Here is a 26,137-nt window from a genome sequence, read left to right on the forward strand (position 1 = left end):
AAAATCAATGCAGAAACCCCCCCTCTGATTGAGAAGGCCACACACCATTGACTAACAGCACAGGGGACAGAGATGTATCACCCTGTTATTACTATTGCTGTTCTCTTGCTCAATATAAGAGATGTATTTGCTGCTGAGTGAGGTGTACAACACTATGGTCTAAGCAGCAGTGATGGGTGACCCTGTTAGCACACCCTGAGCCCGGGGTCGGGCTGGCATCACTACATGTGAAATAGCTCCCTAGCCTGGTTCTGTCAAAACGAGCCAGGTTAGCAAAAAGACTTTTCACTGCAAGGGTTGTTTACTGGTTTCAAAGCAGAGGCAGTGTGACAGAAAGGGGTTAGGGAGGATCTCCACAGCCCTGGTGCTGGGATGGGGATGACCATCTCTAAACCTGACCCAGCCACAGCCACAGCAATATGTCCAAAGACTATGGACACTCAAAGGAGCAAAGAGGGGGGAAAGCAAAAAACAAAAGGCAAGTACAGACAATTATATGCCTCCAGCTCTGCAGAAATGGTGTTTATCTCAGTGTTTGCCTTACACGTGGTGGGATCCTGCCTGCAGTCAGTCTCTGAGCACAGTGAGAACTCATCCTTCTGCAGCTCTGCAATCGGTGTCAGCACTGAACACAGCACAAGCCTTCTGCATCAGAAGCAAAAGTGACAAACCAAGTGCTTTGCCCATGAGGAAACTAAGTAAGTTTTAAGGAAAGTCATTCTGGGTTTTGTTTGCAGGTTTTCCTGGAAGCCGCACTTTCCAAATGGCTTTACTTAAGGCTTCAGTTAAATGGAAGAGCCATGTACAGCTGCATATGACTGTTCCTGCCATCAGAGTACCCACATAGAAATAAACAGCAGCCCTCTGCCAGGTTGGATGGGGCTTTGCGCAAGCTGCTCTAGTAGAAGGTGTCCCTGTCCATGGCGGGGGTTGGAACTGGATGAGCATTAAGGTCCCTTCCAACCCAAACCAGTCTAGCATTCTATGATTCACTGAAGTGGTGGCTCAGTCTAGGTCTGCCTTAGATCTGCATTAGATATGCAGATCTCTGATGAGATTTTAGATAAACCAATTTGCCTCTAATTAAAAAATAAATTAAATGACATTATTATTTTATTAGAGCTGCGGCCTTTGGAATTAAGATACTTGCACTGATGAGTAAAGCCTCTTTATCCATTTATTTCTGCTGTCAGTGTGGTTATTTCTCTTCAAAGGACATTGCCTTGGTACCTCTGCTGCAGAAAGACATGGTTTGGGTACTGAGTCTTGCCTTTGGGTCTTGCTTTCCTGTCTGTACGATGGAGATGGAAGCAAAAGGAGTCAGGGGGAGAGATGGATCAAGGCACAGAGGCAGCAGCTGGTGAGCAGAAACCCATGACCATGCTCTCTCTCAGCAGGAGCTCTGGTCATGGCCTCCATGTGCCAGGGCAAACCACTTCAGTTGGAAGCGGCTCTTTTTCAGATCCATCTGTACTTTTGGGGGTTACCAGTACAAAACATAGCTCGAATCTGCTCCAGTGGCTCAAAGAAAGCTCTATAAATCAACAGCTGGTGAAGGCAAAAGCATGGAGTGGGGAAGAAACTCAGACTGAAACCGCTGCTTGGCAGTGGTGACAGAGCAGTGATAAAAAGGTGAATTGATCAATACTGTTATTTACTTTTTATAAATTGCTTTCAGTCTCTCGCCACCTCTGCTGGGATTCTGGCTCACTTGGCATTTACTCTGTGATGGATGACAGGGCCAGAAACACAGGTCCAGTTGGTGTTTTTAATAGAATGCATAATGACTCCTATTGGTAAATTATTCCCCTCCAAGAAGCACAAGCACATCTCACACGCATCAGCCTGTTATAAATGCCCTTCGTTATTGACCAAGCCAAAGCAGCTCTCTGCCAATGTGTAATTAAAGAAACTATGATAATGCCATGAGAATACATTTAAGAAAGGAAGCATTTATACATGGGAAAAAACAAACAAAATCAGAAAGCAAATAAACTCAGGATAGCTAAGGAATAAGAATTAAAGCGAATCAGACTTGATTACCAAAAGTGAAAATCAAACCCCGGTACCCAACTTTTCCCTCTATCATTCATTAGTTTTAGCAGCAGCAGCAGCATAAATTACCAATGCTACCAGCAGGATATTTACCCCTCTGCAGATCTATTTCCTTTCAAAATCTCCAGGTAGCAAAACCAGGACAGAAACATCCCACTCTGGTAAAAGCACCAGAGTGAATCAGCCGCAGATCTCGGTTGAAGCTGCAGTGATAGCAAGGGGGTAGGACAGGAGGCTGCTGGGCACATTGCTGGGCTGGCGGCAGGTCCCAGGCTAATCCAGCACCAGCAAAGCTAGATTTTCTCAGCTCAACAGATCAATCTCCTCTCTAGGACAGTGATTACGCTGCTTAAGTGACTTAATCAAAGTCATCTATCTACCTAAAATCCGGTTTTATCGCCTGCAAGCAGATTTACTGCTTACTCCTTATCTGCAGTATTTCATGCCAAGGGCACAGGAATTGATTTGTAAAGATATATAAAGGTAATTTGATAAACAAACTATATAAAGCATTAATACACATCTAAAAGGAATGGTATTTTCAATATCTGTTTCAACAGCAACACCAACACACCTGTACCCTGCAGCAAATTTCACAACTACCCCTTGGAGAGGCTATTTGAGGCAGACCAAAAAACACCCAGCCAGACACAAAGAGCAATCTTTTGTGTAATCAACTATCATTTTGCAGAGGCTAATAACAAATCCATATCTTATTTTAAGAGGTTAGGTATTGAACGCACAATAATACACAACTATTAGCTTCTCACTGCTGGAGATTTTAATTTGGGAGAGATTTACAGAAAACCTACAAAGGCATAAACTGTGTCATTAGAACTGAATGCAGCCAGCAAGATTAGAGCACTTAAGGCGTGTGTTCTGCTAATGGAGATGAGTCTTTCAGGCTAACAAGAGCCAACTGTTCACATCCCTGTGTCAAAAATCTCTGCATCCCCATCACTCAGAGGACCTCAGAGGTCCCTGCAAACAAGTGAGCTCTGCAGTCCACACAGCTGTGAACCACACGGAGCTGAAAGGACTCCACACTTTGCTCTGCAACCAAAGCATCTGGTTTACAACCAAATGGAGCCTTGGACAGAAATGGAGTATGGAGAAAATGAGACCAATTTTGTTGGTTTCTTGCCCCTTCACCCCTGGATGAAGTGCACGGAAGCAGCGCACACAGAGCAGCTTCAGTGGTTTGCTTTGCTAGTTCTCGTTTAGCAAATGTAGGAGGCTGAAATGAGGCTTGAGGGCACTGAGGTGCCACATTAATACAAAGCACAGTCAGTAAGAGACTCATCCCTTGGATTTCCTATTCATCCTTTGGGGACTGGAAGAGGAAATAATGCTGTATGCATATATTTGCACGGTGCATCTTGATTTGCTGCATCCCTTTGCCACGCTGTGTTTGAGCAGGGGGAAGAAACCCATCTGTGTGCATAGATCACAACCAGGGGCTTGCCCATCCCAAGCTTTCTCTTTATGGAAAACCCTGAGGCCTTAGAGAAGCTGAAATGCCCACAGTAAACATTTGCCCCTCACCAATAGCAAGCACAGAACCTCCCCTTATGTTCACCCCAGAACCAGCATACAAACATACAACATTTCATCTCAGAACCTCGTACAAAAACCTCCTGGGTTTTCAGCCCTTTTATGAGGCTTTCCAGCAGATTTATAGCTCCTCCTGCAGCCAGCTCCATTACAGGAATTCTTCCAATGCATCCATCAAGAATCCTGCTCTCCCCACTGCTTTACTTAGGCCCATCTTCCAATTAGCTCTGAGAGCCACAGCCCAGCAAGAACCTGATCACTTTTATTTCTGTAGTGCTCCTCTGATGAGGTCGTAACACTTTATGCCCATGTAAGAAGGCAGCAGCAAACCTTCCCAGACAAAGGAATTAACTACAGATGAGCCTGCTAAAGCCGAGATCTAAACCTCAACCAATGCAACTCATCTTTCATTTACAGTGTAGCTGGACCGCAAAGGTTAGGAACAAACCCAATTCTGTGGCCACAACAGTGTACAGGGTCTTCTACTGACCCAGCCAGCTTGTCATCTATTTAACTTGCCCCAGTTTCACAGAGTAGGAACCAGGAATCCAGGGTGAGAGGCCAGTAAACCAAGTCCCCTACCTTAAAACAATAGTTATATGCTTTTCTGTGTCAGAAGGACAGCTGTAAAAGCTGTTTCTAGATCTATACAAGCATTCAAATCTGCAGAACCAGGAGGAACTCTGCAAAACAGTTATTTTTACCTCTTTTCTCTTGCTGCTTGCATGCACATCATGTCTCCGCAGGAGGTACTTACCTTAAGGCTGTTTGCTTTGGTTTTAATGTTTGAAACTGGTATATTTACATGCCTGATCAGAGGCAGAGTGACAAAATGAAGATCTAATTTGCTAAGGGTCATGTGGACATAAGCTTATACAGACTAGTATATGAAAACAGAATTAAGATTCCAGCGGCATTTCCTCCTTGCCACTGCATTTTCTGGATGGCTCTCTTTTGCTCCATTTGTAAATAGAATTCTGACTTTGACTCAGCAAAGGCCTGAAATACACCGTAAGTTTATGCGTATGCGTTACTCAAACAATGCTCTGCAAACATGCCCAACAATCAGAGATCAGATCTATTTTATTGCTTAAAAACTGCTTTGTAGTTGGATAACGGGTACCCAACTATTTAAAACCCAGAGGTGAGCTCCTTTTTATTTAACAGGGGTTTCTGAACAGTGTGTAAAATCGATTGTTTAAACAAATTTCAAATGAAAACTTTTCAACACATAACTACGTTTGAAGTGTAAATGCACATCTGAAACAGACCCCATTTAAGTGAGAATCCACAAATTAAAACTAATACTCTTGCTGGCAACTCCTGAGGTTGTTTTGCTCACCAGCCCCAGATACAAACTAAGCTTTGAAGCTTAAATGGGGTGAAACCCCAGCCCATACTCAAGCCAGCAGTTTTTTGCTACCAGATCCATCATCCTAGGTTGCTACCTGAGATCCTAATGCCAGCGCAGGGAGCAAGGCAGTGGGCTGGGAGCCCAGCATGGGTTGGGATGCTGTGTCGTGCCCAGCTCCCCTGCCAGTGAAATGTCAGTACAGGTAACCCCACTGCCCTCAGAAAGCACTTTGATGCCTTCAGACAGTAATTGCTACCAAGCCAAATGTTAAATACTGTGCTGTTATTTCCCAGGATTACCCTTGTGGCACAAATAGGGGAAGCTGGGAAGAGGGAGAAGAAATAACACAGGGAGCAAAGCCACCCTGCTGTCGATGTTCAAGTCACTCCCGAGAATAACCCCACTTAGACCAGAAGACCTGCAATTAACTCCCTAACTAATGTTGTAAATGCCAAGAGGTAATTGCAAACAGCTCATCTATTTTAATGAATTCTCATTTGAAAGTGTCCCTAGCAACTCCATTCCCCAGACACAGCTGGGTCCATGCTTTGAGGGCTTAGACGCAAGATCCCATCACTGCAGTTTCACAAGCTGCTTTGTTTCGGCTCAGAGGTGGTGGCAGCCTCTGGGCATGGCAAATCTGAGATGATTCAACTCAGTTTACCCACCAGTGAAAGAGGGATAAGAAAGGAAAAATTCACTGATGCAAGGCATAACAACACCCCAACTCAGCCAAAAATTTGGGATAGATCTGCCCATATCATCCCCTTACAGCAGCCTCTACAAAGAGGCCAAACGGTCTTTAAATCAAAAATATGCTTCAGAAGAGAAAGAAAATTAATGAAGAGTGAGCAGAGAAGAGAGAAAAGGAAGAAGGTTGATGTCTCATTCTCTCAGTGCCCACCAAGTCCTGGCACACGGATCTCCTCCACCACGGCTGGGGTTAGTCAGTGCAATGACTCCTGGCAAACCCTGTCCAACACCCTCCTGAACCCTCAAGTGCCTTCCCCCACCTCTTAGGCCCTTCATTCTCCTCCTCCTCTTGGCAGTTTCCCCTCTGTACCCTTTAAGCTGCGGGTTCATCTCACACTTGCTCTCCTCCCTCCAGGTTTCCCTGCAAGAGTCCCACCAGACCCAGGCAATTCTTCTTTAAAAGGAACATAATACAACGGTGAGCAAGGAAGTAAACATAATATTAAATATTAATATAACTATATAAGTCTGCAGCACAGGCCAACTGATCAGTTGAGACACATCCTTTGTCCCAACCCTTCATGCAGCTGCTCTACTCTGCAGTCACCAGCTTGTGGAGACGGGAGCCACACATCTAATTCAGTTTGGGATAAATCACAAGCACTGTGGGTGCTACCAGGAAACCCCACATAATCTAAGCTCTCTCCATTGGGACCCTCTGATGTGCCAGAGTGGAAAGCAACAACTCTTGTAACTGCTAGCACAAGTCTGAGCAATACTTACAGCTGATTGTAATTCCAAGCTCTACACCTCTTTTCTTGGGCAATTTAACGTGGAAAGTACCGCTGCTGGGTATAACAGACTCTATAAACCCAAAAACAGACAAGAAAGAAAAGAGGAGAACAAGAGAGTTTTCAGTTGCATGAATGGTTTCTTCGGAACCAAGAAAAAACAAGCTCATAAAGCTCAGCTTTATTGGTTCAAAGCAGGTTGTTATCTGAGGCCATGAGGAATTTAGGTTAAAATTTGGATTCTTGTTAAAAATACATGTTCTGAACATCAAGTGAAGTGCTCACATCATGCTGCATTTCGAGACTGAGGCAGTCTAGCAATGTTAAGGGAAAACAATGTCATTTCTTTTCTGTTTTAATATAAAGCTGCACTCCAGCCCCAGCCAGTGCCTTGGGCTCCCTCCTTGCATCAAGGCTATAAATTAACAGAAATATTAGTCATGTTAATGACCAAATACTTAAAGTGCAGGTGGCCTTTCTATCCACTCCTTAGGCTTCTCTCAGTCAAGTGAGCACAAGGCATTTATGAAAGGATCACAAGGTCTGTCCATCTCAGTGCACATTAGAGAACAACAAGCAATGGTAAAGCTCTCACAGGGTCTTTTTGCTCTTCCCTCCAAGCTCTAGAGAAAACCTCCTGTATTTATGAGAATAGAGTCCCTCCTATGGGTTGGCAAAGCCACAGGCAGAGTTCTGCAGGTAGTGAGGAGCAGCAAGTCCTTTGGCAACGTACCTGCAACATCAAATTCAATCTCGAGCACCACTTTGTTCGTGAGCGCAGCATCACGCAAGAGCTGATTCGCTTCCTCCATAGTCCCATCCTCAGTCGCAATGCCATTGATAGAAAGGACTCTGTCTCCTACTTGTAGCAGCCCACACCTGCAGTCCACATTGGGGAAAAAGAGGGAAAGGGAAACAAGGAAGCAGGGAAAAAGAGGAAAGGAGAAAAAAACAACCCCACAGCCAGCCATGAGTTACTTTGCCCAACAAATCTGTTACAAGATACACAGAGTAGAGACAAATCCTGCAGAAGTGGCCCCAAAGGGCAGATAACTCATTCTGCAAAGCCCATCCCAATGCCAAAAGCCTCTGGAAGGTGACAAGGCAGCAAACCCTTGTGGTTTGCTTCAGTTCAGACATACTTTGCTCCTAAATAACCTTTTCAGGCCACATTTCCTGCAACTTCCATAAACAAGATAAATAACATTAACTCTCACTTTTCTAAAAGTCAACACTATGGCCAAGAGATGAGAGTGACAAAGGCAAGGGCATGTGCCCATCGACCCTATCCTCCCCTATTCCCAGGTGCCCGCACACTCTGAAACCCAATGGCACTGAAAATCACACAGATTCCTCTGCTTAATATATGCCTAATACTGAAGCTACAATCCAATGAACCCACGGAAATGTCTCAGCAAATTGGATAATCATTTATCCCTTGCAATTCTGGAAGCCAAATGTACATTGATACTGTTTAACTGCCTCGAAAGACCAATATTACTCTGCTGTGAAAGCTCACCACAGCTGGCCCTTTGGGGGTTTTGGTTTAGATCAGCAGGGGGGTTTAATTTGGAAGGAAAACAATGATGGCAAGGCTGTTAGAGAGATACTGCCACACCATGGTTTGGTTACACATGGTTTGTCTCTTGGGACCCCTCTATTTATAAGCGAGGTTTTTTCCACACATGAACCACTACATTCACTATCCACCCTCTCCTTTTTTTGATACATATACTGCAACACCAGTAAAACAGGATTTCCCACAGTTAATCTGAGCTGGCCCATGGCTCTTCAAAACCAAGTGTAGTGTTCCCTGTGGCTGGCCATGGGCAATTGCTCATCTTCCTTCTTCTCCATCCTCTCCATCAGTTGTTTGTTATAACCGCATCTTTTCTACTCATCACCTGTCTATAAGGCTGCCACTGGAGCAGAGCTTGGGAAACCATTCTTCTTCCATCATCAACAGAAGCTACAAACCGGTCTCCAAAAGAGGTTGAGAGTTATGGGAACAAATCCAGGCTTCACCTCAATATTTGGAGCTGTTTTACCACAAAGGTTTCCCAGAAGGCATCAGCTATCCTGTTCTGAGCCTTCTCCAGAGAACTTTTATTCCCTTTCTGCTTAATGATCAAGCACATCCTTCACCGCCCCCTTTCCATATGTCAGCTTCCACCCATACTTCATGGAAGACAGCTTGGTTTTTACTAAACCCTTCCAGCCACTATTCATCACTCACACCCAATTCAACTGTAAGAAAACATGGTACCACAGCTTCCAGGCACACAAAGACAACATCAAAGGCAATGGACACTGGCCGTCTGATTCACCTCCAAACAACAGGATGTTATGTAAAAGGCCAGGTTATGAAGAAAAGAATCAAAATCGAGAAAAAAGCACAAGCACAACAGTTTTTGCTGGTGGCCCATCAAAAGCTGAGATATGAGCAAGCTTGGAGAGAGCCTAAGGAGGTTATTTTGCTGGTAGGGAGGTATTAAACTTGCAGTATATTTACACTGCTGCCTGAGTTCATGCCATCCATGGAAAAACACTGGCTATTTTATGAGATGTCAATTCAGAATTGTTTGTTCAAGCAGGCCTGGATTAGGACAGACAACTCCATGGTGTATAAATGAATCCACCCTTGTGAATAAATTATATCAAGTTTAATTACAGACCTTTACTGGACTTGTGGCTATGCAGCCACACAGACGCACTTGGAAATACCCGCTTACCAATCTGAAGATGGCAAGAAGTGCGACAGAGATGCCTCCTCCAGCACCAAGAGCTCTCTTGCTATGGCCACAATGCACCTTTCAGAGAGACCAACTGCCTCACACGATCATCACTGTCATTTGAAGTTCACACAAGACATAATCCATGTTGGCACCATTGTTTCAGCTACAAGGGCTGGGAGATCACAGGATACTTTTACACAGCATCAAAGCAAACGTTTGCCACCTTTCCCACCTGAGCTGCCTTCTCACAAAAGACCCATTTCTTGTGTTTCTTCACCCGTGGTGGATTTGCCTGGGTGTTTTACAGCCAATAGCTGTCACAGGTGAAAAGTATTCCTCCTGTTATTAGGCTCAGTCAATCACGGCTGTTGAAGCCCTGGTCTTGCAGGCTTATAAAAGTTTGTGGAGTGAAGCCACAGCCTTCTGGCTCCTTCCCTGAGTGCAAAGAGACCCAACGTGCCTTGTTAACCCTTCACAATAATTCCAGTGACACCAGTTTCCTGTTGTCATGTGCTCCTGTGGTGGAAGCAGGGCCCGGGGAGCTAAGGTTCCTGCAAACCTCTCCTTGGCTCTGCTGTATGATCCTGCTCAAACCTTTTGGATGGCTTTCCCAAAGAGAGGGTGTTTATCTCAGAGATGTGCAGTCTAAGATCGGAGCTCACAAAGTGCTTTGAGATCATGGAAAAAGTGCATTAAAATCAGAAAGAACAAGAGTACAGGCATCTCCTGCAGTGAAAGACAGCCTTATGGATGCACTGAAGTCCATGATGGGAGTGTCTTTGGGGGTTGGAACTGGATGATCTTAAGGTCCTTTCCAACCCAAACTATTCTCTGATTCTATGAATGTCTCCCTGGGGCTGCAGAGATTTGCATTTTGTCATAACTCATTCCTCAGGCTCAAAGACAGCAACAGAGCAGCTAGATGCAGAGCAGTGTGTATTCAAGCCTTGGGCAGGATATGCACTGAAGATCTCACTCAGCATCATCAGTATCTGCATGGTCCCTCCAGCTGTGGGGCGAGCAGCAGCAGCTGTGACCACAGCCACACATCATCAGCTGCAGAAACCCATCCATTGTGCCTTTACCTGTGTTGGAGTTGGCCTGCACAGGTCAGATGTGCACATCCGTGTGTGTATGCTCATCTGTGTGTGCATGCTGGTGAGTGGGGTGGGTCCCAGCCCTGAAAGAACAAAGCTTTGCTGTCACCCAGCTGCTAAACCTTCCTTTCACAAAGTATTCATGCTTAAAAGCCAGAAGCACCATGATCAAACAACTGTGTCTGAGCAGAGCTAGGAAACATGTAACTCTGCAGCAAGCATTGATTTTGGATACCTGGATGGAGAAGCCAGATACTCTCCCACTGCCATCAATGACAGCAGGGGGAGGAAGGACAGAAAAAGTGCATGTTCCAAGACAACAAAGAGGGGACATCAGCCATCTTCCTATTCCACCCTCCCTGCTGATAACAGGGGATGAATCACCGTCCCTTTTAGAGCCCAAAGGCTTCATCTTGCACCCAGGAAACAAAACCACAGGTGGGGCAGGAGATCTGTTACCAGCTATGGGCTGTAAATCAAACCATAAGTCAGGAAGGCAAGAGCTTTGGCTACAGACTGCCTGCCATGAAGTAGATAATACACATGAGGCAGCTCAACCTTCCTGAAAGGAGGGTGATGCCGTCCTCCTCCCTGGTAGTACTACTCAGACGGCTAGATACCCAAGAGGCAGCTCCTCCATGGCAAGCCAGATACGGACAAAGCTATTGTGGATCATGCACTTGTACAACAGCACATTCAGACTGACAGGTCTTGCACAGGGGTGTGTGAACATCAAAGACAAACCCTGGCAGCTAATCCTGATCCCTGTGCCCCCATTGCTCCCCCTCTTCAGCAAAGAGCAACAACTGCAGCACAAGAGTATAGCCCAGCCTCAGCTGAGAGCCCTTGGTACAGGGGAGAAAAACAGCTCTAATGGGCTGTAGGTAGAGCAGAACCTCTCAAGGGCAGGGAATAAGGTATCTAGAAAGGACAGAGCAAACAAGAAGGGCAAGAAACAAAAAGTGAAATGAAAACTCCCTTTTCCACCTGGCTGCAAACCCACAGCACTTCAAGGTGGGGAGGAAAGACTGCTTCCCTGCCAGCCAGGAAGAGCAGCACAGTCTAGGGGAGGACGAAATCCACTGCAGTGATTTAACCCCCAAATCAAATGCAGGCTGCAAATGCAGGGAGGATTGCTCCCTGGCGCCAGAAAGCAGCCAGGAGAACACGAGTCCTGCTGAGTGGGCAGCAGAGAGGGAGAGCAGCCTGTGCGACACATTAGAGCCAAGCAAGATTGCACCCCGAGTTTCTGCTTTTGCTCCAGGTTTGGCATGAGGATAAAGCAAAGCCAGGTGGATTTCAGCACATCTCCCTTGTCCCCTGGGACAGCAGGCTTTGTTTTTATAGAAGCAGTTTGGTGCTTTGCAATGTGAGCCAAGTTCACCCTGGTAATTGAGGACAAAAACACCATCACCTTCTTTTTTAAACAAACAAAAAGGCATTAAGGGCTTCTGAAATCTCTCTTAACCTGCATCACTCAGGACCAGTGTTTTTCTCTGCCAGCCCCTTGTCCCTCTCCTCCCGCAAACACAAACAGCAGCCTCTGCATCAGCCGCCTGGAGAAGCTGCTCTGCACAGCAAGCACCTGCATTGCCTTTTGCAGACACCTTCCCTTCTACACAACTCCCTTGGGTGCTGTGTCCCCAGCTAGGGCTGGCTTAGGGACACAAAACATCACCCCACACTGATGGGGCCCTCCGAGACTTCCCCAGAGCAGTCATTGCTCCCAGTATCCCAGGGAGTGACACACAGCAGTTAATGCTGCTCCTCCATTCTGCTCTTTTTGCAGCATTACAAAGCTGAAAGCAAGAGTGCCTAAATGCAGCACCTACCTGCTGCTCAATCAGAGCCCTCCTCTGCACTTCAAAACCTTGGCTTTAAGGCCAGTTTACACACCTGGGCTCTACTATGATGAAACCAGGCAGAAAACACTTTGCTGGACCCATTAGTTTGGATCTTTCCCCTTTCTGCACCAAGACAAAAGCTTCATCTTTCCAAGAGAAAGGCAAAAAGAACCCCAACAACGAATGGGAATGGCACTCTCACACAGACACACGCTCCCTTCCTCCTCCTCCTCCTCCTCCCAGAACAGCCGCAGCCTGGTGCCAAGACGTTCACCTGGGATGCGAGGGAGGCCGCAGTCAGCCGACGAGTGCAGAAATGGCAGTGACAGTAAACCATGCCCAGTGAAGAATGGGAGATATTACAAGGATGAGAGTAAATATCTAAATGAGCCTCTGAGGAGAGAAAACAAACCAAACCATGAAATGTTCAGCAGCAGCACCATCAGCATCCAAGGGCAAGGTCTCTAACCTCTCTGCCGGGCTGTCGGGCTCAATAAAACGGACGAGAGGTGGGGAAGACAGGGTTTCGGTAGCAAAGATGCCTCCCTGGAGCTGAAGTCCGAAGCCATTCAAAGGGTCTCCCCTGAGCACGACCTCTGTCGTCTCCGTGTGGACTATCTGCCCGCCAGGACCCACTGTGCTGGAGGCCAGTGACACTGAGAGGGGGAGAGAGGCAGAAGGTCAGGGTATGGTCAATGTAGCAGATCTGGTCACAGACCTTGGTCTGGCAGTGATGGAGACAGCGAGCGAGGGTCAGGGAGGCACTGACAGTGCTGAGATTGCGGTTATACCCTGGCTATTGTCCACGCTAAAGCCAGCAAGGCAAGCACACCCACGCCATCCAACCCAGCCCACCACCATGCTTACATGAGCTCTTGTGCTCCTTCTTCTTCTGCCTCCTCCTCAGCATGGTGGTGCGGGGGCTCATGGGGTGGGAGCTGCGAGGTAGCGTGTTCGAGTTCTGGCACGGGAAGCCCTGCGCGTTCATGGTGGGAGATGAGAAGTTGGCAGCCACCAGAGCTGGGGAAATACAGAGCGTGTTAAGGGCATGCACTAAGAGGTGCAGCAGTGGGTTCACCTCAGAGCTCATCAAGCACCCATGGGGTTCAGACCACCTCTTCCTTCACAGCTCCAGGACTCAAGACAAGGTAAAGACCTTGTCCTGGGCTTGCAGCTCCAGGAGAGCTGTGAGGGTGGGCCTGGACCCCAAATGGACATTGCTTTTTGGTGTGCAGTGACCCCAGTGACTGGGCTGCCTGTCACTGCAGCATCCAGGCCACCAGGTGAGAAATGCATCACAGATGCAGGGCAGCCAACAGCAGGTTGGCACGATGGCACTAATGAACCTGAAACACATACAAAGAGAAACCACAGCTTGAACTTGAGCTGCTGGGCCAGGGGGCTGCCCTGTTTGCTTCGGACACAGTGCAATGTTTTCTCCTCGCTATCTTATTGCCATAACACAAGAAACTTGGGGCTGCACAGAGCCTGTGTCCTGCAGGAGGTGGGTTTACAGACTTTGAAGCAGCCAAAATCCTGTTGCTAACTTGTTGTGTGGCACCAGGGCTGAGCTGGGTGTGTTGTCGTATCACATTCCCACACATCAGCAGAGATGCCTTCCTTGTCACACTCATTTTTGCTATAAGAAACCAGGCACTGGGATGTGGGGTTAGAGGATGGGAGCATGGATTTGCCCAGCACCCTGCTCTGGTTGCAGTTACCAGGTCTGTGCTGGGCTGTAGATACTGCACCTCAACACTGGACCGGTGGAAACAGACCCAGGTGACCAAGAAAGAAACAAGTGACAAGCCAGGCTATGGAGCTGGGTATTAAGGAAATGGAGGGGCACAACAGGAATGAACACAGGCAGGGATGGGGGCAATGCCATGCACTGAGGTTACATTTGCAGTAATCCTGTCCAGCCGCCTGGTTCCAAGTGGGTGTCTTGCAGTGCCCGGGGTGGTGGGTGTGACAGTAGTTGACGCAGGGGTCCCAGCAGTGGTGGTGGTCACTCTTCTGCACCTTGACTGATGGCACCCAGGAGAGCAGAAATCGCCACAGGCAGGAGGAGCGCGAGAAAGGAGAGGTAAGAAGCGTGAGCCAGGAGGTTGTAGAAGAGAGCCTCATCCTGGCTCTGAAACACGTCAGAGTGCAGCAAGCAGCAGCAGCAAAAATGCATCTTTACGTAACCTCATGACACTTGATGCCAAGTGGCAGAAATCACCCCTTCCCCATAAAAACCTCTGCATCCTGAGCCCATGGCCTGACTAAGCCATGCTGAGAGCACACAGACGTCATTACCATTTGCAGTCTGCTGTGTGAGGTGCAGAAGCTCCATCCAGCCACAGGTTTCCCATAGGGGCCCCATCAGTGTTACCTGACAGTACCAGGGAAATCTCCTTGTGCTGTTTCCCACCTTGCTGCCCTCCCTGGGACAAGGCTCAACACCTTCACACATGCCAAGGACCGCTTTGCTTAGCATCAATGTTTGGTTGTTTAGCAGCTGCTCTTGGCTGGGAATGCACATATGGATGAAACAGAGGAGTAGCAGAGGGCTGCCTCCAGCTCCCCAGAACAAAAGGGACTTTATCACTGCTGCTTAAGGCAATTACAGAGGGCCACTGACACAGGAAAGGATGCCAAGAGTGTGGCATCTCTTAAATTAAAACACGGCACCATCATGGCAGACTGTTCACGGGCTCACAGCTGCTTTCACTTCAACCCTAACCCCAGCCCAGCACACGTTGGCAGCAATCTGCTGCAGCGTGACAGCCATCATCTGGAAATCCCTTGTCTCAGGAACTTCGGCTTTGCAACATCAAGTCACGATGCCACAGGTCTCCTCTGAAGTGCCTCACAGTGGCACAGATCCCTTTTCTGTTCTCTCCTTTAGCACAGGGTCAGTTTGGTCCTTCCTCACCCAGCAGCACTGGGGTTTCTCTCCTGAATCTCAGCACCATGCTGTCTGCATCTATTTTCTTCCGAGAGGAATTGCTGGCTAATGAGCAAGATTGCGAGCATCTGTTTTATTCAGCAAAGCAGGAACAGCGTCTCACAGAGGAGCATCACTGCAGCCACGAGTTATCCCAGAGCTCCTAACCTTGTGCCCACATGCAGTGACTGACAACAGCCTCTCCAGGATGAGATCTCCTCCAGGCTTTGTGTTCTCCAAGCAGGCAGAAATGCCACCAGCGCTGGCACTTCCAGAGCTGCCTGAGGGTGCAAACCTGGCACAGGGACTCAGTTTATTGAGTGAGTCCACCTAGAGATCTCATCTAAAGGTCATCTGTAAGTGCCTTCAACAGTGGAAATCCATTCTGTGTGTGTGCATCACAAGCATCAAATCATTTAGGTCAGGTTTGCCAACCAATAAAGTGATTATATTTAGCCTGCTAAGCATTCAGTGAGTTTAGCACTTAGTCTATCAAGCTCTTGAAAAATACACTTCCAGCTCTGGGGCTTTTATTTGTGGATTCAAAAGTAAATTCAGAGCCAGGCAGCTTTTAAAAACAAAAATCAAATTAATACATGTAGCTATATTGAGACAAAAAGGAAAGTGCTTAATAAAATTAAACACTTTGAACATGAGGGACAGAGCTTATGGGCATATATACAAAATCATTTAATCCATTTATAGTAATTAAAGCCATTTGTCTATAAGTTCTTAGCACATATCTGACAACAGAGAGAAAAGCGCCTTTGAAACTCAGCTGTCAGTGCATTGGGGAAGAGAAGAGATGTTGGACAATTCGGTGATAAAAACCTACATCAGTCTTCCCTAAGCTTTCACACATCATCCCTGCCTGAGGAAACCCATCCATCCCAGCACCGCTCCTGGGCACCATCTGCTCCTGTTGATCTTGTGAGCAGGGCATAATCCTCCCCCGAACGCTCCAAATACCCCCAGAGCCACGTCGAAAGCAAACTCAGTTTGACAAATCCCTGCTTCAGCATCAGGCTGTATTCTTCCATGGCTGCCGCAGCTCCAGCTCCCTCTGCACCTCCTCAATAACCAGATTGTAACTGCATGAGAAGCTGCTATTTAAAAACATAGCACCAAGCCCCATACAGGCACACGAGGGAAAGGCTGAGCAGCACCGCAAGTGCTCAGCAGGGTCTGCACAGTCTCCTCTCCTCAGCTGCCTCCCCCAGGCTTCACTCTCTTGGCAATCACGACAGTTTGCTTCTGCATGGCCCATTTTTCCTTACTGCCCCTGTTTGTTTCCCTAAACCCCAAGCAAGCAGCCTGTGGAGCTGGCACTTGGCATCACGAGCAGAAGGCAGCATCTATCCCAGGTCCAAACCCGGCTTTGGTCAGCTTTGGTGCAGTTCCTCAGCTGCTCACTGTGGCTGGTTACACCACTGAGGAGCACTGCTCCTCTTGCCCAAAGTATTCTCCTTCATGTCCCCATCACCCCCACCAGCACTGGTGAAGGTTCAAGCCCAAGCACTGGTCTCCAACCACACACCTCTGCCTCCTAACAGCCACATGGATGAACAGCATCCTTCCCTGTGATCCCCAACAATCTAAAGTGAAAACAGCTCTTATATCCCTTATTTTTCCTATTCATGTGTTGCAGTTCTTGTCCCAAGTTAATGTTCTGCATTTCTGTCACAGCAAACTGATCTGATGTATGGAGGTTTGGGTAAAAAGGTCCTGAACACACCGAGCTGTCCCTTCATAGGTCCTTCTCCCGAGCTGCTGCTGAATTAATGTATTTTAAATGAAGATTAGGACCAGGGCACTAATGGAAGGAGGAGAATAGCTCATTTTAACAGCCACTGAAAAAGGATTATAGCTTTCCATTTTTTCTTGGGCACAAAGGTCAAGTCATCCACCCCCCTTGTTAAACTGCTCTAATTCTGCACAAATCGGACTGGACATGCAAGAGATTTATTTCTAGACATGGAGATGTTATTAGATTTTGTGCTTCACTGCTTCATGTTAAAGAAGACAACACAGATACTTCCCTCCTCTCCCCAAACTGCCCAAGTGGATGGAGAAAAGAGTTGTGCCCAGGGCTACTGTGCACAGTATCATTAAAGACACAAGTGACTGACAATGGTTGCAAAAGGGGATGCATTCACCCTACTCCTGGCTGATCAGACACAGCTGCCACTCAAAACTGGCTGGCCTGGAAGATGCTTATGGATTGGTTTCCTATGGAAGTCCAGCAGGACCCTGCCTAGCTACTGACATGTCTTTTACAAAGCCTCACCGGGCATCAGCAAATGAAATCTCAGCTTGGAAATACATTTGCCAGCACCAAGGTTGTTTTTTCTCCCTCTCCATTAAAGTCTCTTATCTGAGGTACTAAGGAAGCAGTTTGCACAGCACTCAGCACTGCGAAACTGTGGGATTCCCAGCTCCAATTTCCCCATTCAAGCACAGATGTTACCTTTTTTTTCCCTATTCACATCCTTGAAGAACATCATCTAATCACATGCATTTCATCAAAACATCATTTTTTCCCCTTCCACAGATGTCTCTGGAGTCTGTTGCCAGCATTCAAAAGCAGCAAGAACCCCAGTAGGGACCTCAAGTGAGTTTTGAGGGCGACCAACAGTGTTTGCAGAGAGGACCCACCTGTTTCAGGAGGTTTCAAAGGCAGCCTGCTTTGGTGAACAGGTAATATCTCCAGCTTCACGTTTTCTGAAGTGGCAGCTAAAAGCTGAGTTGCCTCTAATAAGGAGCAGTGTTCTGTGCTCGTGCCATCAATGGAGAGAATATGGTCACCAACATGCAACGCACCACATCTGCAAAGGAAACAGCAAGAGAGTAATTATACACATGGCCAAAATCCATGTCCTTACACTTGGGAGCAGGCACATGCAAAATTCAACTGTGAATTATGGTGTGAATTGATGTGGTTTGCTTTCATATCTCTTTTTCTTACTTCCAATTAGAAACTTTAGTTCAAGCACTGCCCAAAATACCAACTAAGATGGTTCATGCTTGAGTCAGTGCTGAGGGCGGCTTGGGAAAGATCTTTTAAGCATTTAATAGTACCCACTCACTTGGTGGGCTTATGCAGCAGTGCAGTTAAGTCCTACGAGCCAGGAGTTCAGCTCAGCAACACGACTAACCACAGCTAGGGGAGCATAACAGTTTGTCATCCTGTATCCCCATGTGAAGGGTGACTAGCTGACTTGCCCATCAGGAAAAGGCTCTAGCCAGAAGTTTCCAGAATAGGTTTTTGCCATTGCACAGGTCCAGGGCAGTCAGATATGAGGTTTCTAAATCAGAGCTCAGCTTTCACATGCACTGAGTTACATTCATGCCCACTGAAGAGTGTCCACTGCTGTTGGATCACATATTTTTAGTGCTAAGAACATGTGGACATGGGCATTTCGAGGAGAGGCAGCGGAGAATGGTGTATAAGCAACAAGGGAACAAAAAAAAAGCAGAGAACAGAAAAGCAGAGCTAGAAGCACTGTGCTCTGGTCTGTACCTGTCCACCACGCTGGCAGGCTTGATCTTGTCGATGACAATGACCTGTTTGTTCCGGTGCATGGTTGTTGTTAGTGTGATTCCCAGCGTAGACCCCGGACTCTTCGCTATTTCAACTAGTAAAGGACCTGAAGCATTTGCTACAGTGTCTGTAAAACAAGAGAGCATCTGAAGACACTTTTCCTACAGCCTTTTCCATTCCTAAAAGCAAAGGGTTGGCCAATAGGGTTGACCTGTTGTGTATATCATCAGCGAACCTGTAGTTTGAGCATTCTGCAGTCTGTGTCACGTTGTAACTTAACAAAGATGTAAACTACTTAAAGAAGAAAATTCAAGAAGCAGAACTGATTCTGCATAGAATATATATGATAATGGAGACACAGTACAACAATTCACTCACGAAAACAACCCGCCTTGGGGTTAAATAGCAAGATCAAGGAAGAGATTGCTCAAAGACAGCAGTCACATCAGCAGTATTAAAAGCACAAAAAAGGAAGATCAGAAGGACATCACTGTTATAAGCTTCTTCCCAAGCAAACAAGAAAGAAACAAGATCACACTTTCTGAAGTACTCAGAAGTCTTGTTTGCTGGAGACCAGCACAAGAGTCAGCCAACTCCTCTGTGCTTCAGCACCAGCTTCAAAACATCACCACAGCTCCTCATTCCAGCCTCTCCAGTACGACAGTGGGAGCAGAGACACAGCACTACCTACCCGCATGCTTATGAAAGCCTCCTCTTCCCATCAGACAATACAGGGGTAACTCATCTTTAAAAGATGCACTTCTGCAATAAGCTGAATAGGTGCTGAAAGCAAAACTATGGAACTCCTACGAAATTGCCCCTGTTAGCATAAGCCTGCACAACACCTATTCATCTCTTCTGGGGAAGGGGGAGGAAAAAGAAAGCCTGTGTCTCTGGCTGATTAGACAGAAATTCCCTCCACCTCTGTTACACATTTGCTTCCAAATTACCTAAAGCCATCATAAAGAGGATGGATTCACAAACGTGTTATCACCACCAGACATCCCACAACCAGCACCCTATGCATAGTTTTGACCCCCTCACAAAATCATTTCATGAAAACCCAGCCATCCACTTTGAAGGAAAGCCAGCAGAGCCCTCTGAAAGCTTGATGCCTCCTCAGCCTTTAATTATTCATAGTAAAGCTTTTCCCTTCCAGAGCTATGCTCCACTAAAAATGCTGATGCTACTTGGCTCCAAAACTTGATGCATGGCTCATTCTTGCTCTCTGAGAAACGGAAGCATTAATGCAGATCTCAGAAGCCGAGCTGCAGTGGGGTCTTTCCTGAGATTTGTTGGAGATGCGGGGTCTATGGAGACAGAAATCTCCTTTGGAAATTTCCCCCTGGGATAAGGCAGAGGATGTTCAGGCTCTGATCTACTCACAGAGCCCTTTGTCCTAGGGGAGGAAGGAGGAAGAATCAGTAATGTTAAAGGTTATGTAGCCTTCAAATAAAACACTGTTTAGTCTCTGTTGAAACAGACCACCGAAGAGGACTGGAGGCCCTGGCAAAAAGCACAGTCCCAGTTCAATCAAAAGATGCACAAAGCAGCCAGTTAAAGCCTGTAGAAGGTGCACTTCAGCCTTCGTTAGCAAAGCAAGCACCAAGAGACTGAGGATCTCTTCCAACACTAACACTGTGTTGGTTTTGCAGCCTATGTGTGTCCAGCACGTATCCTCTGAGGAAGGACACAGACTTACAGCCCTCCAGCTGAAGGAAGGGAATGAAAATAGAAGCTTGCTGGAGCAATAGATCTTCCTTTGCAAAGGAAATCCCTGCTCCTCTCAGTTTTACACAGCTTCCAAACTTATTGGCTTTGCCAAGCGTTTCCCAGGGAGGTCTCAGCACAACGGTGAGAAGAGTGAGCTTTGGGTCCATGCCAGAACGTAGGTTATCAATAAGACTGTAGGAAATCACTGTAGTCTTGCCTCCAGCCCAGTTCCTCCTCCCACCACACACAGCACAGACAACCCCTCTACCCCTTTTAATTCTCATCTCCAGTGGCATTGACAAGAATTGCTCCAATTCTATTTATAGAGGCATTTGTTGAGGAAATACCAAGCCAAGCCTCTATTAATTATTCTAGGGAATGACTTGGCTCAAATCAAAGGTCAAGAGTCTCCAATTCAGCAGTATTTGTGAGGCATGCTTAACATGGGGCTATTATACCCAAGCTAATTTAAAAAGAAACACTGAGAGGCCAGGGCAGGCCGTGCAATAACCTTACTGTAGGGACTCAATTGGCATTGCTGCTTTGGCACCATGAAGTGTTTCCGCACCATCACGTGGCTGCAACTCGCCCAGCACCTGCAGAAAAGCCATCCCTGGCTCTCCTGTGTTTCACAGCAAATCTCACCCTACTCAAAGCAAGTTCCTTTCTTGCAAGCCAAGAGAGTCTGAGTTGTTCTGAAGGCTCAGGGTGCATGAGATACTCAACTCAGACTCTGCTCAGTGTGCAGCGGTGGCCAGAAATCACACTGTTGCAGAACAAGCATCAGTGAGGCCAATGAAACCAAGTTTAAAGCGGATACAGCCGCTTGCATCATTCCTCTGGGGTTTTGTTACCAAGGAACAGAAAAACCACGTGTGCCTATGCTGCCGTCCATGGCTGTGCAGGTTTGCATGAAAGGGTTTGAAAGCAGTTTGCAAGCAATGAACTGTGCTTCCCAGGGGAGGAGGGTACCATGTTACAGATTGGGAAACTGAGGCACAGCTGTCAATACATGCCGGTTTAGTGCGTAGTCAGACAGGGTCCAGAAGACCCCTTTCCCCCATACTACTTCCAGCACCGGCTCTTCCCTTCCCTCATCATCTTCCTGTGGCTGGTAAAGAGAATGTCTGTAACAGTTGTGATCTGGGGATGACACGCTCATCTCCCATTGCAGTTATTAGCTGTTGCCTGGCAAAATTGTCTACAGAGACTGTTTTAAGCTACACATTCTGCACCATCTTGCCTTAAAAGAAAGCAGGGCGAGTACATCTCTTTATAGGGTCAGAGAGAAGAACTCTCTCTGCAGAAATTATCTAGGAAAGGGACTGGTTTTGCATCTTGGGAAGTATCTGGTTCACTGTATAGCAACACAAGATGGAGAATCACTGCATAAACCCCTCTGTGTTCACTCAACCCTAACAGTTCAAGGTGGGAGAATTACTCAGGAAGGAATACCAAGACACCTTCTTGGCTTTTTTTGCCCCAAGTCAGGTTTTAAAACAATCAACTTTCTGCAACGCAGGCACCAGGGGACCACACGAACAACAGAACCACAAAAGCCTCCCATTTCCCACACACTATTAATTGTTTGCTGCTGTTCAAACATGACATCCCCGTGCAAAATCCCTCTTTAAATCTGCCTACTCCCTCCCCAGGCAGAGCTGCCAGCCTGCAAGGAGAGGAACAGACATTCCTTACCACCCATTGCAGAGTTACCACAATCACTATCATGAAGAAAGGGACCCTGGAGAACAGAATGCTCCAGGGAAATACTAGAGCAATTTCCAGTCCCTAAAGAGGCAAACAGGGAAGCTGGAGAGAAGCTTTGGACAAGGGCCTGTAGGGACAGGCCAAGGGGAATGGCTTGAACCTGCCAGAGGGGAGACTGAGCTGAGCTCTTAGGCAGAAGCTCTTCCCTGTGAGGGTGCTGAGGCGCTGGCACAGGGTGCCCAGAGAAGCTGTGGCTGCCCCATCCCTGGCAGTGTTCAAGGCCAGGTTGGACACAGGGGCTTGGAGCAAGCTGCTCCAGTGGAAGGGGTCCCTGCCCATGGCAGGGGTTGGAGCTGGAGGAGCTTTAAGGTCCCTTCCAACACAAATCTCAGCTGCAGGTACTTTTTATTTCCCTCCTCACTGACAAATAGAAAACCACCTGCTGTCACACACTCCTATCCCTCATTGGACTCTAGGCTTAGATATGCTGGACTGGTTTGTGAGATCTGCAGAAAAGACTCCAACCTAGCCCAGCTTGTGGCTCCAGTGGAGGCAGAAACCCCTCTGGAGACATATATGCAGCACCAAATCTAATGCACAGTTCAATGAGCTTCCAGAACCAGCACAGCTTTGGACTCTGTGGTAACCTTAAACTCACTAATGACAGTCCCTGCAGTAACAGCTGTGTGGCACAAAGCCAGCTCCAAATGACTTTACAGTAGCTAATAATAAACCCTTTCCCAAGCCTGAAACTAAAAATCAAGGGAAGAAAGAACCCACCAACCCTCCACACCCTCCAACTTCATATCTACTGCGTAGAACACATTTTAGAAACACCCATCATCTGCCCTCCAGTAAATTCCGCCTTATTTGAGGTCACTCAGTTGATCACCCCTCATTTATTTCTGAAACAAATCTGAACTGATGCTTCTAAGAAAGGGAATAACTCCAGAATTAAGCAGGGTTAAAACACAGAGCCACATCAAGCCTCTGCCTGCTTGCAGCTCACTCCGCTGCACTCATTTAATAGTGGCATTTGCAGAGCTGGCACAGCACTCCAGCCCCTTTTAACTCCAGTTTCTCCTATTCCATCTTTGCCTACACTAGAAAATCCCTCTTTTCCCCCTCCTCTAAAACCAGTCATCATTCCCGTCAAGACACAAATGAATTCAACTAAGCCAGCTTTGAACTTTACTCCCTACACACCCATGTTGGCAGCGCATTGCTCAGCAATTTTTCCACTGCAACCGAGTATCCCTGTTACTGTGTCTAATCCCACATACTTCCCAGGCAGTCAGAGCAAATGTCACCACACTCATCTTGGCCTTACCCATGATGGTCACATCATACTCAATCTGGAAGAGAGCCTCCTGGCTGCACTGCCGCAGGATGTTGAGGGCATCAGCGTGGGTCATGCTGTGCAGAGGGATCCCATCCACACTCAGCAGCCTGTCCCCAATTTTCAAGGACCCTTCCCTGTAGAAAGCCATGAGAAAAAGGCTTTTTTGTGTATATACATTTGTTTGTATTTAGATTATTTCTATACCTATATATAATGCATATTTAATATATATTTTGTGTGTGTATGTATATGTGTGTGGATAGATACATAAACACACACACATATATATATTTAAAGTCAATTAGTCAATAGTTTGGATTATTTATAGTACCAGCTCCATCACATTAAATTAGCAGCAGGAGAATAGATAGAAGCCTCCTGCTTTCCAACACAGCATCAGCCATTCATCTGTACAGGGTTAATTAAAAGGCTGCCTCTGGAAGAGGATTTTCTGCTTATAACTATAATATCTACACATGGGTCTGCCTATGAGTACCAGATCCATCCTCCCTGCACACCACAGGTCCCACACCACCAGCAAGAGAAGCCTTGCAGAGGCAACAGCAAGGAGGACAAGCAGGGCACACATCCAAAAGCACATTGAGGGCTGCTGGTCTGCCAGGTGAAAGCAGATGCTGGAGGTGAGACATGAGCGTTACCTGTCTGCTGGACCACCCGGTCTCACATAGGTGAGCACCAGTGGTCTGGACTTGTGCCAGTCTTCATGGGCTCCCCCTGTAATGAAACGGGGAAGCCATAAGTCACTGGAGGTTTGAAAGTCTGAATGAAAGTGCTGAGAAAGGAGAGACATTTATCACGTAACAGCTGACACAGCCTGAAAGCAAAAAGACTGCCCTGGATTTGGCAGCCACAGTCCCTGATGGCTGCATGGGATGCTGCCCAGAACACACGTTCACTTCTTAGCTGAGGTTTATGATATTGACCTCCCTACATTTCTGTTCCTGCTTCCCAAATCACCTTTACCAGTGCTTGTCCCCTCTGTTTTTCACTGGGGAATACTACTAACCTCTCAGCACGAAGCCAAAGCTGTTGCCTTCCTTGTAGAGAGACACCTCGATGGTTTTGGGAATAATGCCAGCACTGCTCTCTGGCACTAAAGGAAAAGAAGACGACCCAGTTACCCCCAGATAAACCTTTTTCATGCCACCCTGCAAAATAACACCATAATTCATCCAAACAGCATTGAAATAGAAGTCCAGCCCAATACCCATATTGTATCCTCCCTGTTTGGAGGTAGAGAGTGCCCAGCCCAGAACCGTGAACCTCCATCAGAGCCAACCATTGTGTTCCAGGATGATTTCGCCAGCTCAGTGTTGTGCATCTCCCCTCAAATTTGTCTTGGTTATACTCTGACATTCCAGTAAAGCCTTCTCATTTATCAACTGCCTTTAAGGCACTTGGCATTACTCAAAAGCCAGAAGCTTCTGCTGCAGATGGAAACTTGTTTGAAAGACCAGCAGCAGCGTAAAGAATCCAGCCACCAGCTGACCTTAAAGAAAATGAAAATCCCAAATCCTCAGTGCAAAAGGTTGGGTTTTTTTTCCTTACTTCTTATATTTTGACTTTAAAAAAAAAGATTAAGTGAATCCTTTAAACTGATCCTAGGGGCAACGCAGTAATTTTATGTTAAATACACAGTGCTATTTAAAGTACAAAAGTAAAGAGAAAAAGAAAGAAACTGTTTCCATCCCTTGCCACCTCCTGCTATTTAATGATTTATTGAACTACTGCAGTGAACATGGGCCAATTTCCTCCTCTTTCCCATCCAGAACTGCACGCGGCATTTCAGCATTGTCCCCTCCGAAAAGATCAATTCCTAATCTTCAAACCAAGCGCAGTGAGTGGCCACAAGGATAACCATTAAAAAGCACCAAGAGCTTGACTGCAAGCTGGAGCTGAAGGATCCCTTAGGCACGTCCACAGTAGCGCTTCCCGTGGCTCAGGAAGGGGGGGTTTTGAAGCAGGCCTGCACACTTGCCACCTGCACCCAAATTAGGGTTAAACTAACCCAAAAGACATCCAGTGGACACATGTTACTGCCTTGCAGGCTTGCAGCCTTGGGAACCATAGGCAAGGCCAAATAAACCCCCAAAACACTGTCCCCCAGCTGCCACTTTGCTCCTGCTGCTGTCCACAGACTGCGGACAGGGACAGCCCAGAAATACTCCAGAAGGGAAAAGCTCAGGGCACAGGAAGGCTGCCAGCTACAGGGCAATACTCACATACCAAGAAAAGGGTATAAAGCATCCACAATGAGTTCAGAAACCATCCAATTTCTGTCCTAAAGCATCCAAGCATGAAGTTCTGCAGCAGCCTTTCATAAGATTAGTGGCAAGCAGGAGAAGGTAAGCTGGTGTCAGCACAGGGCTTGGTTTATTTATGGAAGAGATGATATGACACAGTGGCCCGAAAACTAGACATGGACTTGCAAAGTCTCTTCCAAAGCAGAAAATTACACAGTGAGGAGAAAAAATCAAACTCACAAGCACAAGCTATTGAATTGCATTATATTTCTACTCTTTGCCCAGGGAAAGAGAGAAAGAGATGGGTGCACACAGCAATAACAAACTCTCACTGCAGGTAAAAGCCCACAAGGCAATAATGGACAATTTCCTCTATTTCGCAGTGCTTCTTTGTATGGATTAGTCATAATATACAGCATCAATAATCTCATGGGAGAGAAGTCACTCTTTCAGTGTGCTCTTCCTGCTCATTCAGAGGTAGGGAGATTTTGCACCACTGCTATTGATTGAGC

The 26,137-nt window shown here is 46.8% G+C and overlaps 1 protein-coding gene across 1 annotated transcript in view; it reads right to left on the reverse strand.

The window, feature by feature from the left end:
- Nucleotides 1-26,137, reverse strand: part of GRIP2 (glutamate receptor interacting protein 2) — a gene marked incomplete at both ends in the record, with an annotated part of 240,882 nt that overhangs the window by 24,147 nt on the left and 190,598 nt on the right. The window contains 10 exons of the mRNA XM_080625585.1: nt 6,440-6,520; nt 7,181-7,326; nt 12,593-12,779; nt 12,991-13,143; nt 14,025-14,150; nt 17,711-17,880; nt 18,576-18,723; nt 23,350-23,495; nt 24,021-24,096; nt 24,389-24,475. Of these exons, the coding sequence (XP_080481711.1) occupies nt 6,440-6,520; nt 7,181-7,326; nt 12,593-12,779; nt 12,991-13,143; nt 14,025-14,150; nt 17,711-17,880; nt 18,576-18,723; nt 23,350-23,495; nt 24,021-24,096; nt 24,389-24,475 (1,320 nt within the window). The remainder of the gene's footprint in view (nt 1-6,439; nt 6,521-7,180; nt 7,327-12,592; nt 12,780-12,990; nt 13,144-14,024; nt 14,151-17,710; nt 17,881-18,575; nt 18,724-23,349; nt 23,496-24,020; nt 24,097-24,388; nt 24,476-26,137) is intronic.

Source organism: Psittacula echo (assembly GCF_963264785.1).
Source record: "Psittacula echo genome assembly, chromosome: 9".
Taxonomy (NCBI): domain Eukaryota; kingdom Metazoa; phylum Chordata; class Aves; order Psittaciformes; family Psittacidae; genus Psittacula; species Psittacula echo.